Source organism: Colletotrichum karsti (genome assembly GCF_011947395.1).
Source record: "Colletotrichum karsti strain CkLH20 chromosome Unknown Scaffold38, whole genome shotgun sequence".
NCBI classification, from domain to species: Eukaryota; Fungi; Ascomycota; class Sordariomycetes; order Glomerellales; family Glomerellaceae; genus Colletotrichum; species Colletotrichum karsti.
Genome location: NW_024065938.1, coordinates 160145 through 174402, shown reverse-complemented (window position 1 = coordinate 174402; position 14258 = coordinate 160145). Strand labels below are relative to the sequence as shown.

General features: G+C 55.5%; 2 protein-coding genes across 2 annotated transcripts; both read right to left on the bottom strand.

Moving 5' to 3' along the window:
• Positions 1-14: 14 nt before the first annotated feature.
• On the bottom strand, positions 15-1378 carry CkaCkLH20_10140 (uncharacterized protein; the record flags this gene model as incomplete). The annotated part of the gene is made up of 4 exons (XM_038892854.1): positions 15-884; positions 959-1026; positions 1086-1218; positions 1268-1378. The coding sequence occupies 4 exons, from the start codon at positions 1376-1378 to the stop codon at positions 15-17; spliced, it is 1182 nt and encodes a 393-aa protein (XP_038741774.1).
• A 4994-nt stretch (positions 1379-6372) lies between these two features.
• On the bottom strand, positions 6373-12009 carry CkaCkLH20_10139 (uncharacterized protein; the record flags this gene model as incomplete). The annotated part of the gene is made up of 3 exons (XM_038892853.1): positions 6373-8685; positions 8734-9922; positions 9977-12009. The coding sequence occupies 3 exons, from the start codon at positions 12007-12009 to the stop codon at positions 6373-6375; spliced, it is 5535 nt and encodes a 1844-aa protein (XP_038741773.1).
• Between the last annotated feature and the right edge of the window lie 2249 nt (positions 12010-14258).

The window sequence follows — 14258 nt, the reverse complement described above, 5'->3', positions numbered from 1 at the left end:
TCCTGAACGGCGGCCTATTCTAACCTGCCCTTCTGCCACCATTTCGCGTCATCCACCTCGCCCGTCTTGATCTGTGTCACAACACTCTTACTCCTACTCAACGGGTCCACCTGCTGGGCGACGAACTCATCCAAGTACCGACCCCGGGCCACCGGCGCAAGCGTCTCCTGCCGCAAGCTCGCCTCGCTGCCCACCCTCGACCTCCTGTCCGCCTCCATGTCCAAGTCGTCGTCGAGCTCCACGCTCTCCAACCTCCTGACCTCCCTCGTGACCTCGACCTCCTTCGTGACAAAGATGCCGTCGGTGAATTTGCGAATAACGGGCCAGAAGATCGGCACGCTGCACGCCACCATGGCGAGATCGACTTCGACGCAGGAGAGCACGATGCTGATCGGGGCGTACCAGGGGAAATCGAGGGTCGGCTGGGTCGCGGCCTTGTGCTGCACCAGGGAGAGTAGACGGACGACCGAGATGGCGTTTACGACGAGACCGACGGTGAGGAGGGCGAGGAGTCCGAGCTTCGACTTGAGAGGCGCGTCGCGCTTGAAGTACAGCGGCACTGGGATGGCCAGCACCACCAAGTCCAAAAACACGTTCACGGAGGAGTGGCTGGCGTAGGTTGCGTAGAAGATGGGGGCGTTGAGGGAGCCGTAGGCCCAGCGGGCGGCGGGGACGGTCCAGTCCCAGTAGGCGCGGACGGGGACGCACGGGATCCAGCCGAGGACGGTGTAGGCGGCGGCCCAGAGGCTGGTGAAGATGATGGTGCAGATGCAGACTCGTCGGAGGAAGCAGGGTTCGTCGAAGATTCGCAGGTACTGGAAAAGGAGGGAGAGCTTGATGAAGGCGGTCGACATCTGATAGGAGGCGTTCGCGATGTAGAAGGTCTGAGGTTGCGGATGTTAGTCAACGAGATTTCGGCTGGCTGGCTGGCTGGCTTCGTGCTGGAGAGCAGACGTACGCGGAGGTAATTTTGTACATCACTTCTTGAGAGGGCAACTAGATGTTTGCCCAACCCGTATTTGGTAGCTTCGGGATCAGTCAGCATTAACCATGGGAAGATCCCCGACTGAGATGTGACGACTTACCCACGCAAGTCCCAACTGTACCCGTCGTTGTTGAGAAGAGCGCTAATACGACGAACAAGTCATCCCATCCCAAGGATCTGACCATCCTTGCCCGCGTGTACATACGCAGAGCGACGGCCAACCATGATATGACCTGTGAGTTGTTAGATGGGTACGATCTACATCGATACGGAATGTCATACTTGAAAGCTGATGGCCACGCCTAGAATCGTACTCGTCTTGTTTACCAACGGCTCCGGCTCTTGGGAGTTATCCTGTGTCCCAAACAGGTCGTGGATCATCTTTCCGTCCATGGCTGCGAATAACACCCCGGGAGGGTTGTCAAAACATTAGACGAAAAGGATAAGATGTGATAGATCAGACAAGACCCAGAACCAGACTAGAAAGCGTCCAGAGGCCTTGAAGTGATCAGTGCAGAATAAGAAAGTGATATTCAAGATAGAGCAAGCCCCATCCCTTCTCGAAAAAGAAACGAAAGAAGGTGTGCGGTGCTAAGGCGCGAAAAAACAAGACAAGACAACGGCTCGAGCCAACGATCTTCCCGTCCCGGGCCCTTGGTATTATATTCTGCCTTCTCTCTTTCTCCTCCCAGATCCTCGTAAGAACAAGAGCAGAATAGCGCAGGCAGGAACCCGCTCATCGCCACCCTTGCTAACCATATGCCGAACTTCAGATAGTAGTAAGGCCCGGGGATGGTAAAGCCCTGTTGGGGGCTTGCAACCTTCACCACTCCACAGTTCAAACCGTGGGCCCCCTTTTTTCTCCTAACGCGGCCCAGGCACACGAATGGGAACCACTGGGAAATTCCGCGCAGCAGCAGCAGGCGGTGCAATGAAAGGAAGAAAAGCAGTGGGAATGAGAGAGACACAGAGACAGGCGCCCAGAACGAGAGAGACAAGCATGAGGCTTGTCTCTTCTGCTCAAAGAGGGGCGCGCTAGACGCGCTGATCTCTTCTTTCAAGACTTGATTCCCCGATGGATGGCGTCCGTGCGATTGCAACCCCAACCCTGACATGGCGTAAGGGTACGGGACATGTGGGATCCAGTCAGTCGTCGTTGTCGTTCGTCTCGTCCTCCAAACAGAAGCCAGGAAAACTAGAGGCGTGAGCTTGGAGAGTAGAGTTCTAGAGGGACAGCTGAGGGGGCTTTTGCGGATTGGTGCAATCTCATCAGACTTTGATGTGCATGAAGCATGGACCGAAAGCCACGTTGTCACCACCCACTGACCTTTGACGCCTCCGGCAGCACGCTAACGAGGAACCGGCGCCGTCCGGGGCTCTGGGGTGCCGGCAAGCCGGGCGCATTTTTGGACTAAGGGACCCGAGTTTAAAGTCCAAACGCTCAAGCCATCAGTTCAAGCTGTTGAATTGTGGCAGATCTTCATCCTTTTCTGGTGATAACTTCCCGCTTCATTGAACCATGGGCTTGGGGCTGAGTAGGCCTTGAGAACCAGAGGCTGGAGGGACAATGAGCTGGATGATCTCGACTTGTTTGTGGATAACCGTGTCGCAGTGCTTGCTGGACATTACATAGCAGTGGATGGCAAGATTGGAGGCGCACCGGCAGCAACCCGGTTCCATGCTGCTGTGACGAGAATCGCGAGTCATTGCCTATTCTGATAGCGCAACGGCTGGCACCAGACCGCGTGTTTCAGCGAAGACGTAGCTCTTCTCGAACATCGTGGGAAATTCCTTGCTTCAGCCGCCAAATGAACAATTAAGATTATGACCGAGCTGCGTTATCTAGACAGGCGTCTATGTCATGTCGTCTCAACTCTTTGCACGGCTGGTGGTGTCCTGTCAACGTTACTGAGGGAAAAATCTCTCGAACCCGCCCAGTTTCGCCAATTCTGGAGCCGCGTCCCCGTTCACGCACGTACCGGAGTGTAGTCCACCCCCTGAGTATCGAGTCAATCACAAAATCATAATTCCACGTCTTAAAGGAATGCCTCCGGAACCAGAGCTATTTACAGAGATCGCAAATACCCTCACAAAGGCAGGTATATGTTCGATTGATAAGACCACTCGCAAAGATCTCAGTGGCCTCGTCAATCGCGGTGGCTCATACCGCTTCGGTTTTACCGGCCACGGAGACATGCCCTCTTGGGAGCAACTCATCCGTTGCGAATCTTGATCTCGACGAGTGGACGTCCGGCTCGAAGCTTCGAAGGTAACCTCACGAGAACGTCTTGCCGCCGGCCCACGTGCTTTCGAGTTGCACCACGGCAACCTGAGAGCGGGGGAGAAGGAGTCAAAGCGGCTCGCAAGGCGAGAACATCCTGACTTGTCCTGACTTGACCCGATAACGCAAGTATTCGGCGGAGAATCCGCAACGAGAGGATTGAGGTAGTCCAGAGACAAATACGAGGTACGAGAAATCCGGCAACGAAGTCGGAAGTCCACCCTCGAGAACAGAATACAGGTGGACGTCGAAACATCAAAAAGCAGTGCGCAAATTATCCTCCTCAGTCTCGTGGCTTCTCAAATTTCGCCAATCTGTCTACGCCATGTACGCTCGGACGCGGTTGATATTGGTAAATAGGGTCCAACGAAATGCGTTGCGGCGGTTCGTCTTCACCGAGCAGCCAAACGCACCTATCAAACCCGTCAAACGCAAACTCTTGAATCATTCACCGAGAGACCATGTTTGCTGACAGCTTGCTGCCTCAGCCGTTCGACGTTGGTGCCGCGACTTTTCAATAGGCGGCCCATGGCGGGATGGCTCCGCGGCACCACGGTCGAAGACAGGCGAGCGCTGACTCGGGGCCAGAAATGTCGTGACGGCGCCCCGAGTCGATGACGGTCACTTCGCAGGTGGATGAGGCTCCATCGGACACCTGTCACCGCTTGCGGCCCAGTTCTCTGCAATCTACTTAGAGTGTCTTTGAGTGCTGACTTACATGCGGACGGGGACAAGGGTCGCTGAGCCACTTGGGGAGGAAGGGAAGCTCTGTGGCGTTATGCCACGCGTGTTGCACAAAAGAGATGTTTCTTGGCATAAAACATGTGCTGCTCTGAAATGGCTGAAGATGTCGGGTTGCCGGCCGGGTTCGTCCGCTGTCTTGAGATGGATGTTGATAACGTGCGTGGTCTCATCCACGGATACAGCCGGCCAATCTTCAACATTGAATGAAGTCTCTCGTAGTCTACATGTTGTGAAGATTCAATCTAGCAACAAGCCACAATACACAGCCCCCGCCAGCTCTCGAAAGCCATCTTTAGAACCGTCCCATCCTCAACGGCGAGCCAACACACACACGAGAGTTCAGGAAGATCGCCAGAATTTCTCCTAATGTTACGCTGCCAGCAAGAAAAAGGGGGCGAAAAGACGAGTCAACGACTCGGAAAGTGGGCGATCGCCGCGGGATTCAACCCGACTCAGTCGCCAATTGTACACCCTTCTGAAATTATCCAATGAGATGCTATTCATTCCCATCTACGTCGTATCGATTTCACAAAAGCCAATGTAGGGGTGGAGCTCACGCCAAAACATCGACTGCCGTGCCGTATTCCGCTGAAGAAGAAAAAGCAATATGGCACAGTTCTACACGTGAATAAACCCAGAAGCACACCACATGGATGACCACTTTTTTTCATTTCTTTTTCCTCCCTCCCCCTCGTCTAACGTTTTGACAGATGCAAGACATCCCATCATCCCCGTCAAGGCCTTTTTTTCCTCGTCACAAGTTTCCTTGGACGTGACTTCGCGTCGTTCGAGACCTCCCCGACGCGATATCTAGGGTGAGAAACACGTTCTGAAGCAGGAAAGTTCCCACTGAATGAACTCCCGAACGATGCGACCGACACGTGCCGCGATAAAACACACGTTCGAAACTTTTTTGGAGTTCGGATCGTCATGTCATCCAATGATTTGACGTGATCCTATTTCTTTCCATTCCGTTAGGTTTTGGCCGGTTTTCCCGCAGCTCGGACCTTCGAAACCAAACCTCAGAGCCGTTCGTTCCGACCGTTCCCCGGAAGACCAGAACACGTCGGAAACTCGGGGGCGGCTCGTCGTGATCGTCGAACCGGCATCGTGACGTCGACATCGTAGTTTTCCCAATTCTGTTGCACAACCCGTTGCTGTACTCGTCCGAAGCAAGCCTGGGATTCAATTGGTGATTGACATCTGGCATATCCATTGAAATTCGAATGACACCCATCAGCGTGGTTACTACCCCAGCACCACGACTCGTCGGAGCCCATCATAGACCTTCACTCCGAAATTCCTCCTAACGGCCAACTTGCCGGCCGCCAGCAATCCAACCTCTCACTTGTCAACATGAAGACTCAGGCCGGCCGTCGGGGACCTCAACCCGTTTCGCGATCGCCAACCCGCCCGCGAGTAATAGCGATCTGCGAACTCCTCCCCGACTCGGCTGACGTCCCGTCTCACGCTCAAGAGGCCAAAGCGAAAACCAATTTCCTTAGACAAGTTGCCAGACATCTTTCCTCTGACTGACTCTCCCGTCACCTTTCGCCTTCGGGGCGTCGCACCTGGCGATATCACTCACACGTTCTTCTGTTGGGTGCAAACTCCCAGCCAACTAATCATCGCGGGCAGCTCCAACCGCCGCCCCCAAATCCATCACATCGATAGGTAGCCAAGCCTACCTCGAAAAACTCTCCATCGTAGCAAATACCACCACACACCTCCAAAAACCACGCGACTCCCATGCCTCCGCCCCGTCCCAGACGTCATCCAGTCAAAATGCACAAAGCCAAGAGCCCGGAAGTCGAGAAGAGTCCCATTCCACATGGGGAGGGAACTAGGGACACACAGATCAGACGAGGCCATGCAGCAGTCCGCGCCGCCGATCGTGAATACCCTATCCACAATCTGGACATCAGGATTGAGCTGCCTCAAATCCCACCGGGCTTGACATCTCTTTACGGAAGATAGGGGGGCTTGGGATCATGAACATGAGGGGCCGGGAACATTCGGTCTCGGTTGAAATTTTGATATGATTCATTACTCGCTCGTACAAAGGGAACGATAGAAGGAAGAAACTACACAAGAAATAAAAAAGATAGCTACGCAAGAAGATGGATGAAGAAGACGAGAAAAAAATGTCCCACGATCCCCCCGAAAAAAATGCGGCAGGCACACAATCCCCGCGTGCGATGTAACCTGAACCCCCCCGGAACGCCTCGAGGCAAAACCCCTCTTTCTACCTATTCCGTACCATATCGCGAGCCGACAAACACGGCCCCGTAGAGGAGACACGTTCGTGCGTTCTCCGTAGACAAAAACCCACACCCCTTCTCCCTCCCCATAAAGGAGGAAACTAATTAATCTCCCCGGTAATGTACCCAATCTGCCGCCGCCCGTTGACGCCCGCGTTCGTAAGCTGGCCCGCGAGGTGAGTCTGGCCGTCGACGAGCCTCCTCTGCTCCGCGAGCCGCGCCCTGAAGCGCTCCTCGGCCTCGCGGTCCATCCGGTCCACGTCCTCCCGCTCCGCGACCCGGATCGCCGACATGGCCTTGGCGTGGTCCACCTTCTCCGTCGCCATCTGCTTCTCCCACTCGAGCATCATCGACTGCCGCGTGAGGGCGAGGTCCTGCTCGGCGATCTCGACGGCGCGGGCGCGCGTGATGGTCGCCTCGGTGAGCGCGACCTGGTGCTCGAGGTCCGCGTTGCGTTCGCTGCGCTTGCGGCGCATGGCGGCCGCGAAGACGTCGTCCTCGGCGCGCGCGCGTTCGTTGAGGGCGATGATGTCGTCTTGTTGGATACGCTTGCGGCGCGAGTCCTCGAGCTCGGCCTGCGCTGACCAGATCTGCGCCTGCACGGTGGCGAGCTCCTGGTTGCGGGCGATGGAGAGGAGGTGGTCCTCCTGTTCGAGGTTGAGGCGGTCGAGGCGCGCTCGGCGGGTGCGTTCTTGGGCCTCTATGTCGTCGGGCATGCCGCAAGCGCCCTCTGGCTGAGGGCCCATGTGTGAGTAGTAGACGTCCTCTGCGCGGTTCGCGCGGAGGAGCTTGACGAGGTCGTCCTGTTGATCCGTCTTTGGCAGTACGTGCGTGGCGTACATCGTGGGCGAGTATGTCAGCTTGCCGTCGGAGAAGTTATTAAACTTTTTGTTGATATGCTTCCACATGCCTGCCTTGAGCAGTGTTCGGCTGGTGACGAGAGGATCTTTGGAGTCCAGGGCAAGAATGAGAATCGATTTTCCCTCTGTGCGCAGGGTGATATCGGAGCCGGCTTCGATGAGGAAGTTGATGACTCGTTCCATCAGCTTTTGGCGTGCTGCTGTGAGTTCGCCGTTATCCGCGGCGTGCCGTGCAAGCTCTCCAAGTGCACTTCGGCCACCATGGAGAGTGCTCGGGAAGTCGGGTTCGTGGCCGTACTGAACCAAAACCTGGCAGGCGGGAAGGTTCAGCTCACGAGCGGCGTTGTGTAGTGATCCGTCATTCTTCGAAGCGCCAGCGGCCAGCAAGTTCGACATCATCTTGATGGCCAAGTCACCTCCAGCCTCGGTCGACAACGTCAACGGTGTGTTGCCCTTCACATCGCACACATCCACCTCTGCGCCCTCTAGCAGCAGCGTCTTGACGATGTCCGGCCGACGTGTCTGGATCGCCAGCATGAGAGGCGTCGTGTGCGATAGACGACTTTCGAAGTTGACCTTTGCGCCCGTCTCAATCAGCATTGTAATAATACCACTGCTGATTTTCTTTTGCGGTTGAAGCAAGGCCCACATCATGAGTGTGATGGGCTCTTCATCTACATCCTCCATGACCTTGCAGGGCATCATCTGGTCGTAGTAGTACCCTGCATCAAGCAACGCTTTGGTGATCTGAATAGATCGTGGGTGCTGCAGGATGGCAAGGAAGAGGAGAGGTACTGAGTCCGGCGGCGTGTACATGACGTCCAGCCGGGTCTCTCCATCGGCGTAGTCAGTAAACATTTGAATTAGCTCCAGAGCTTCCTCTTCAGAAGTGGGATTGTCGAAAATGCGATAAAAGGCTCGCGAGATCGACTCTGTATTCGGCTTCTTTTCCAGTAGTCGCTGAACGAGAAATGAGTTGCAGGCGGCGGCTGCGGATTGAAGCAATTTGCCGTCGTCGTAGTTGACATCGACTTTGTGGTCCAGGAGGATGTCGACAAAGCCGTTGGCGAGACTGACACTGTCATCGGACTCGGACAGCGGCATGTCGACAACTTGAGTGAGGACAGAGCTCAATCCATCACCGTGAGCACCCTTTTGTAAGAAGCTGTGTAGGATGCTGAAACCAGCTTCGGTGAACCATTCTTGGGAGTTGTCTTTGGTGAAGCCTTCCCGGATGGCGAGGTTGAGGTCTTCTCCCAAGATCTTAGACTCCAACATGAGGGCCAGCGGGCGTACCATGACTCTCCTCGTGGCGTCGATGAGTGTCTGGCAATCATTCGCGATGGGAGAGGCGCCAAATCGGATCAAAGCCTTGATGAGCTTGAAGTCAGGCTCTTCTTCGTTGATAGCTTGGTTCAGGACCACATGCAGGTCATCAGATATCGGCAGACCTGCTCGGAAGAGCGCGTCGATTATAGTCGCACGCGGTTCTCGGCTTAATTTCCAAGCCGCTCTCAAGGCCCTGTTGAGGGTGGTTGGCGCTGGTTTGTGCTTCTGGTTTACGTTAGAAAAGGCACGGGATGGAACGCTCGTGTTACTCACCAGTTTGGTGCCTATGTCGACCTGCCCCAGCATCATTTTCAGAGTATTGAGGTAGGCACACTTCGTAGCTGCCCACACAGCTTCTCCCTTGTTGTGGTTAGGATCGGCGCCAGCTTCCAGCAAAGTCTTCACTAGGTCCTCGCCATCGGCTCCGAACCGAACGGCGGAAGCGAGTTGTTCGTGAAGCGCTTCGCCATCCACTCCATGGCTAAGTAGAGGCTGCAGGATGGCAGCACGTGTTTTGAGGTTGCCGACTTCCGTGGCGGCCTGGAAACCTCTCTCGATGGTAGACTTCTTCGGCGCCGTGCTTCCACTAAGCAGCATCGTCAACACGTCGGCAGCGCCCGATCGACATGCTTCAACGATCGCCTCCTCATCAATCTGAGCGCCGTGAGACACCAGAATACTTCCCAGCATCAGGTCGCCATCTGCCGCAGCAGCAAGGAGGGCATCGGAGAGAACTGAGCCTGAGGCGCCGTGGTCCAATAACAAAGTGCAAATACCTGCCCTGGCGTCTCGGTCTGACAACATGGCCGCCTCGGCGAACGCGTCGTTCATGACAGCAACCGGATGTTTCTGCTTCAAAACGATTTCGACAATGTCGGGTCGCTCTTTCTTCACAGCTGACATCAAAGCTTCTCCATCGCTGGTGTTGGCCTTGACCGATAATGTTCTTAGCAGAGGAATGTCGTTGGTGTAGGTGTTGATGGCGAAGCCCAAGGCCCTGTTTGCTTCCGCACTAGGCGCGCCAGCGTCAAGCAACTTCTCGGAGAAATCGAGTCGGTCCATCGGGTCGGCAATGCGCAATGCGTGAGGAAGAGCTGAGGCGAGTGACGCAGGGCTTGGGCGGGCGGCGAAGAGGAGGTCAGTGATTTGCGTATCGCCGGCGGCAACAGCGTGGCAAAGAGCGGCGGCGTTGTGAGAGTTGACATCGGCACCTGATTCGAGAAGCACCTTGACTATTGACAGCCTCCGCTTCTCGGGATCCGTCTGAAGCAGAGAGTGGACTTCCTTGACGAGAACATCGTTGAAGAGGGCCTTGTCCTTGGTTTTGAATAACAGAATCTCAAGTTTCTCGGCTTTCGATTCTGACGATTGCATCTGTGAGAGCTCGTTGATGGCTCGGCTGACGGTCTGAGACGAGGGTTTGCCGTGCTTCAAGAGCATTTCGAGAACGGGAGGGTCATGACTGTGGATTGCTACTAGCTGTCAACACCCAGTCCATACTTATCATTTGACTCACTTACCAGAAGCCATGGCGATGCCGCTGTCGACGTTAACATCGGCCCGGCCCTGAAGCAGCAGCACTTGCAAAAGCTTCAGGTCTGCGGGACGGTAGTTCAAGACGTTGAGCATCGCTTGGGAGACCTTGGCCGTCTCTAGGGTCGGTACAGATGTGAGAAGTAAGGTTGCCATATCTAGCCTCGCCTGCGGATCGTGCGTCGCGATGATTCGGGGTAAGATGCTGGCAGCGGTTTGTGGTGTGACGTTCTTCTTAAGTAGGGCGTTCAGTAACCTAAGATCCTTTTGGGTGACGGCAGCGACCAGTGCTGATCCCTCATTGGTGTTGATATCGGTGTTGTACTTTAGGAACAGGCCGATGAGGTCCTCATCGCGATGCGGTGGCTCTTCATCGATGGCTTCTTGCAGTGCCTCGTCGACGATGGGTCCGGTCAGGCCACTGGTGAGGAAACATTCAACCATGCGATAGCGGTTCTGCCGAGATAATGTCTTGGTCAGAGGGAATATTTGGGCCAGGGTCTCACTAGACGGCTTGCTCATCAGCATCTCCTTGGTCATGGCAACATCACTTCTCATGACGGCAATCTGCAGTGCCAGACCTCCTTTGTGATCGACAGAGGCGACTTGATGGCGGTCGTAGACCATGGATCGTGGGCCCTTCTTCACGTCATGTTCGGCTATTGGCCGGCCTCCCGGGAACACAGGAGTGAGCAGCAGCTTGACCGAGTCAACATCACCGGCCTCAGCTGCCTCGATGAGCATGTCGTGCAATGCTGTACCGCTCGCACCTCTCCGTAGTAGCAGGTCTAGCAGTAGCCGACGGCTCTCCAAGGCCATATTCCTCGGAATCAACTCGACACACTCCGAGGCATGAGTTGCGCTGAGTTCTGAGCTACCGCTCAGAAGGGTGTACGCCACGTCTATCCGTCCGTTCTGGATGGCTTTCCGGATGGCCATGGCGTCCTGATACTCGATCGATACTCCGTACTTGACCAACAGACTAACCATATCCTGGAACTCGGAGGCTGCGGCGTGAATGAGTGCCAGAGCCGGCCCATCGCCGTCCGTACCGGCGCAAAGCAACAACTCAGCAACAGCGACCTTATCATTAGGGTTCATAGAAGGGTGGTCCAGCAGTTGTGAGAAAGCCTCGTCTAATCCTGGTCGTTTCGGTGGGTGGTTGCCCATGACGAGAGCGAGGGCGATGTCATGACGGCCCTGTCCAATGGCGACTTTCAGTGCCTCGGCATTGTTGTAGTCTCCGTCGGCATCAGATCGACTCAGATGGAGTACCGTGGCCAAGCATCCGGCCTTGGTCGCATCCACCATGCACTGAGATAGCCAACCTGACGGCGGCTTCGCTTCCGAGCGAAGGATGATGGCAACCATGTCGGCTTGACGCCCCGAGGCGCATGCCTGACGGAAAACCTCGTGGGTCTCGCTGCTCTGGAGAACGCCGGCACCGTAGCGAAGAAGCTGCTCCACCACGTCGACATTTTCGGCGCGCATGGCCAAAGGTAACGAAGCGTCCAGGGCGAAGTGGTCGGCGTGGGGCAGCAGGACCTGGATCATGTCGACCTGACCATTGTGGACGGCATGCTGGAGCACCTTGCTGCGCTCACCAAAACTTTCCAAGCTCTTCCTCCGCGGCAGGATACTCGTCTTGGCCTTCTGAGCCATGTTCACGTCGCCGCCAGACTGAATGAGCTGAATGATGAGGGCCTCAGCGATACCGGGTGAGCCGCGGTCGGCGACATGTTGGTCGAGGGTCTCGAAGACGATCTTGTAATCCCATGCCTTCTTCTTGGAGGTGAAGGCGCGCCTGAGGTTGGTGGTGGAGTCGGTCCGGCCCAGGGATGAGGCTTTCCTCTTCAGGAGGTCTTCGGCCTTGTTGTCGTCCTCCGGAGACCGGTAACTAGGTGGGCTGGAGGGCCGCGACAGCGGCGTCGGCGATGGCGGGGGCTCGATGCCCCATTCCTCCGCGAACTGGATGATCCGCTTCTGGCGGTCATCCTCTGTCGGCGGAGTCGGCATCGGGGAGCCGGGGAGGGGTTGAAGGCGAGTAGGACCGTATGATGGATAACGGCGATGAGTTGGCCGTAAAGAGGCGGCGGCGGGAGGTGAGGTCGAGGTCGGAAAAAAAGAGCGTGAGTGAGCGTAAGTAAGTTAAGTGAGATGAAGTGAGGTTCGGCCAAAGCGAGGTTAGACGCGGTGTGAGTGAGTGAGAGAAGAGGAGACGTGCGGCGCAAAGTTTCGTTTTCGTCCCAAGATTTCGTCCTCCTTTGGTCGAGCAAACCTGGACGGACAGGTCAGGACAGGACAGGACAGCAATAGTTGTCTTGTCAAGTCGAGCGGAAAAGACGGCCTACGACCCGGTGGCAACCGGTGCGCTGCGGTGTCTGGTGCTTCGATGGCATGAACGGGAAGTTGAAGACAAGCATCCAGGATCGACGACGAGGTGACAAAAAGGGACGGCTACGGCAGCCTTTAGGTGTTGGGGAAAACCACGGGGATGGGAAAGGGCTGAGCGGCAGAAAAAGAGAGAGAAAAAAGGGTCGGATTGGATCGTTAGATTCGATGGGTCTGGTCTGAGTGGCAGCGTCTGGTGGTTTCCAGGTTCTGGTTCGTCGCGGAGCTTCGGCTTGGAGCTGCCGTCCGGGGGGCCTTGAAGCTCCCGTCGGGTCCAATACGGATACTCTGACAGGGAACTGAATTGAATTGAATTGTTCGAACGAGGCTTGACGTGACGGGAAAGGCGCAGCTTAGCAGCAAGGCACACAGCACGCACAGTCCCTCCTCCGAGTGAGGTGTCTGAAGTGGTTGTCCAATTGCGTTGTGGACGGAAGTAAAAAGACCAAAATGTTTTCTGCTCCTGTAAATGAAAATGCTGACAGGAGAGAAAAAGTCGTGTAATTGTTCGTGTGGCAGGCGCAACTTCGGTGCCGGTGGCTCTGTGGCGACAATGCGTCGCGTTTCAGCGGAGTGGAGCCGCGACTTCTCTCACCTGCGGGCACTCACTCACTGAGCTGGCCTCACGCTGTAAGCTGAGGTGTCGTCGGGTCGTATTTCATCTGTTCGTCCCTCCCCCAAAATCACACCTCTTGGTCCCCTAAATGGCGTACAGGGTTGCTATTCAGCGATGAATCGACAGGGGCAAATGAGGCTTGAAATCTTTATTTTCTTCGAGGTCAGACGACGGGCGACAGGGCCTGTAATGACGTCGTCGGTCGTCGGTCGTCGGTCGTCGGTCGTCGGTCTTGACTCTTGTATCCGTACGGCGAAATATATTCCAGGAGACCGCAACGGGAATATCGCATTTTTTTCTTCTTCAACGACAACGAGGTAGGGACATGCTTTCTTGCAGGTGGGGATGATTGACCGCTAGAAGCAACTCGTGAGGAGAAGAGGAGAAAGGGCGACACAAGAACGAAAAAAGTCAAGAAATAGCCAAAAGGCAAAAAAAAGATTCAATGCGACCAACCCAGCCCATCCCTCGTTTAAGCTTGTTGGAGGCCGAGATACCCTCCATGGGATTGGATGGCCGTGGCAGGGCATACGCGGACATTTGGGCGATCTTTGACAGCAAGCAAGGTGGGGAAACTGAGGCAGTGGAAGACGAATTCATCATCATTGACAGTGTCATTGGCAATTACGGTACCTTACCTCACCATTTGACTGAGGAGAACATGGCAGTGAGGCACAATGAAGTTCAAACTTCAAGGACGGCCCAGAACACCCAGAAAGCCTCATCACCCGCGCCAAGTGGCTCCGCACCACCGCAAAAGAGTCTGGCCTCCCTGATTTTAGATTTCCGATTCTGGGGTTCGCGAGAAACGAGGACCGGGAAACGAGATATTTTTCGGGGCACCGAAGTGAGCCAATGGGGAATATTGGATGCGGAAATATTGGGAGGCGACACGAGAATCGAGACCCCTGCCGACGACATCCAGAACTTGAAGAAACCGAGAGAAAAGATACGTACCTACCTGCTCAGGCGTTTTCTTCCAACGGCGCAGCTGCCAACCCATCGGTCCCGTCCTCCATCTTGACGTGGCCGAAGATGGACCCAAATTCCCGCCAACGGGACAACTAGCTTCGGTTCGGTTCTCATCGAAAAACATCCCAAGATCGAAATCCTGCAAAACACGCAAGTCGACGCGAAGCAACCCAATCAGCACCCTCCTCACCGCTAGAGGAAGGGGGAAAAGACAAGAGCCAAGACGGCTGAGCCTCAATCGAGGACGCCATTCATTGCGAACAGATCCAACCGCGGGAAAAGTGCC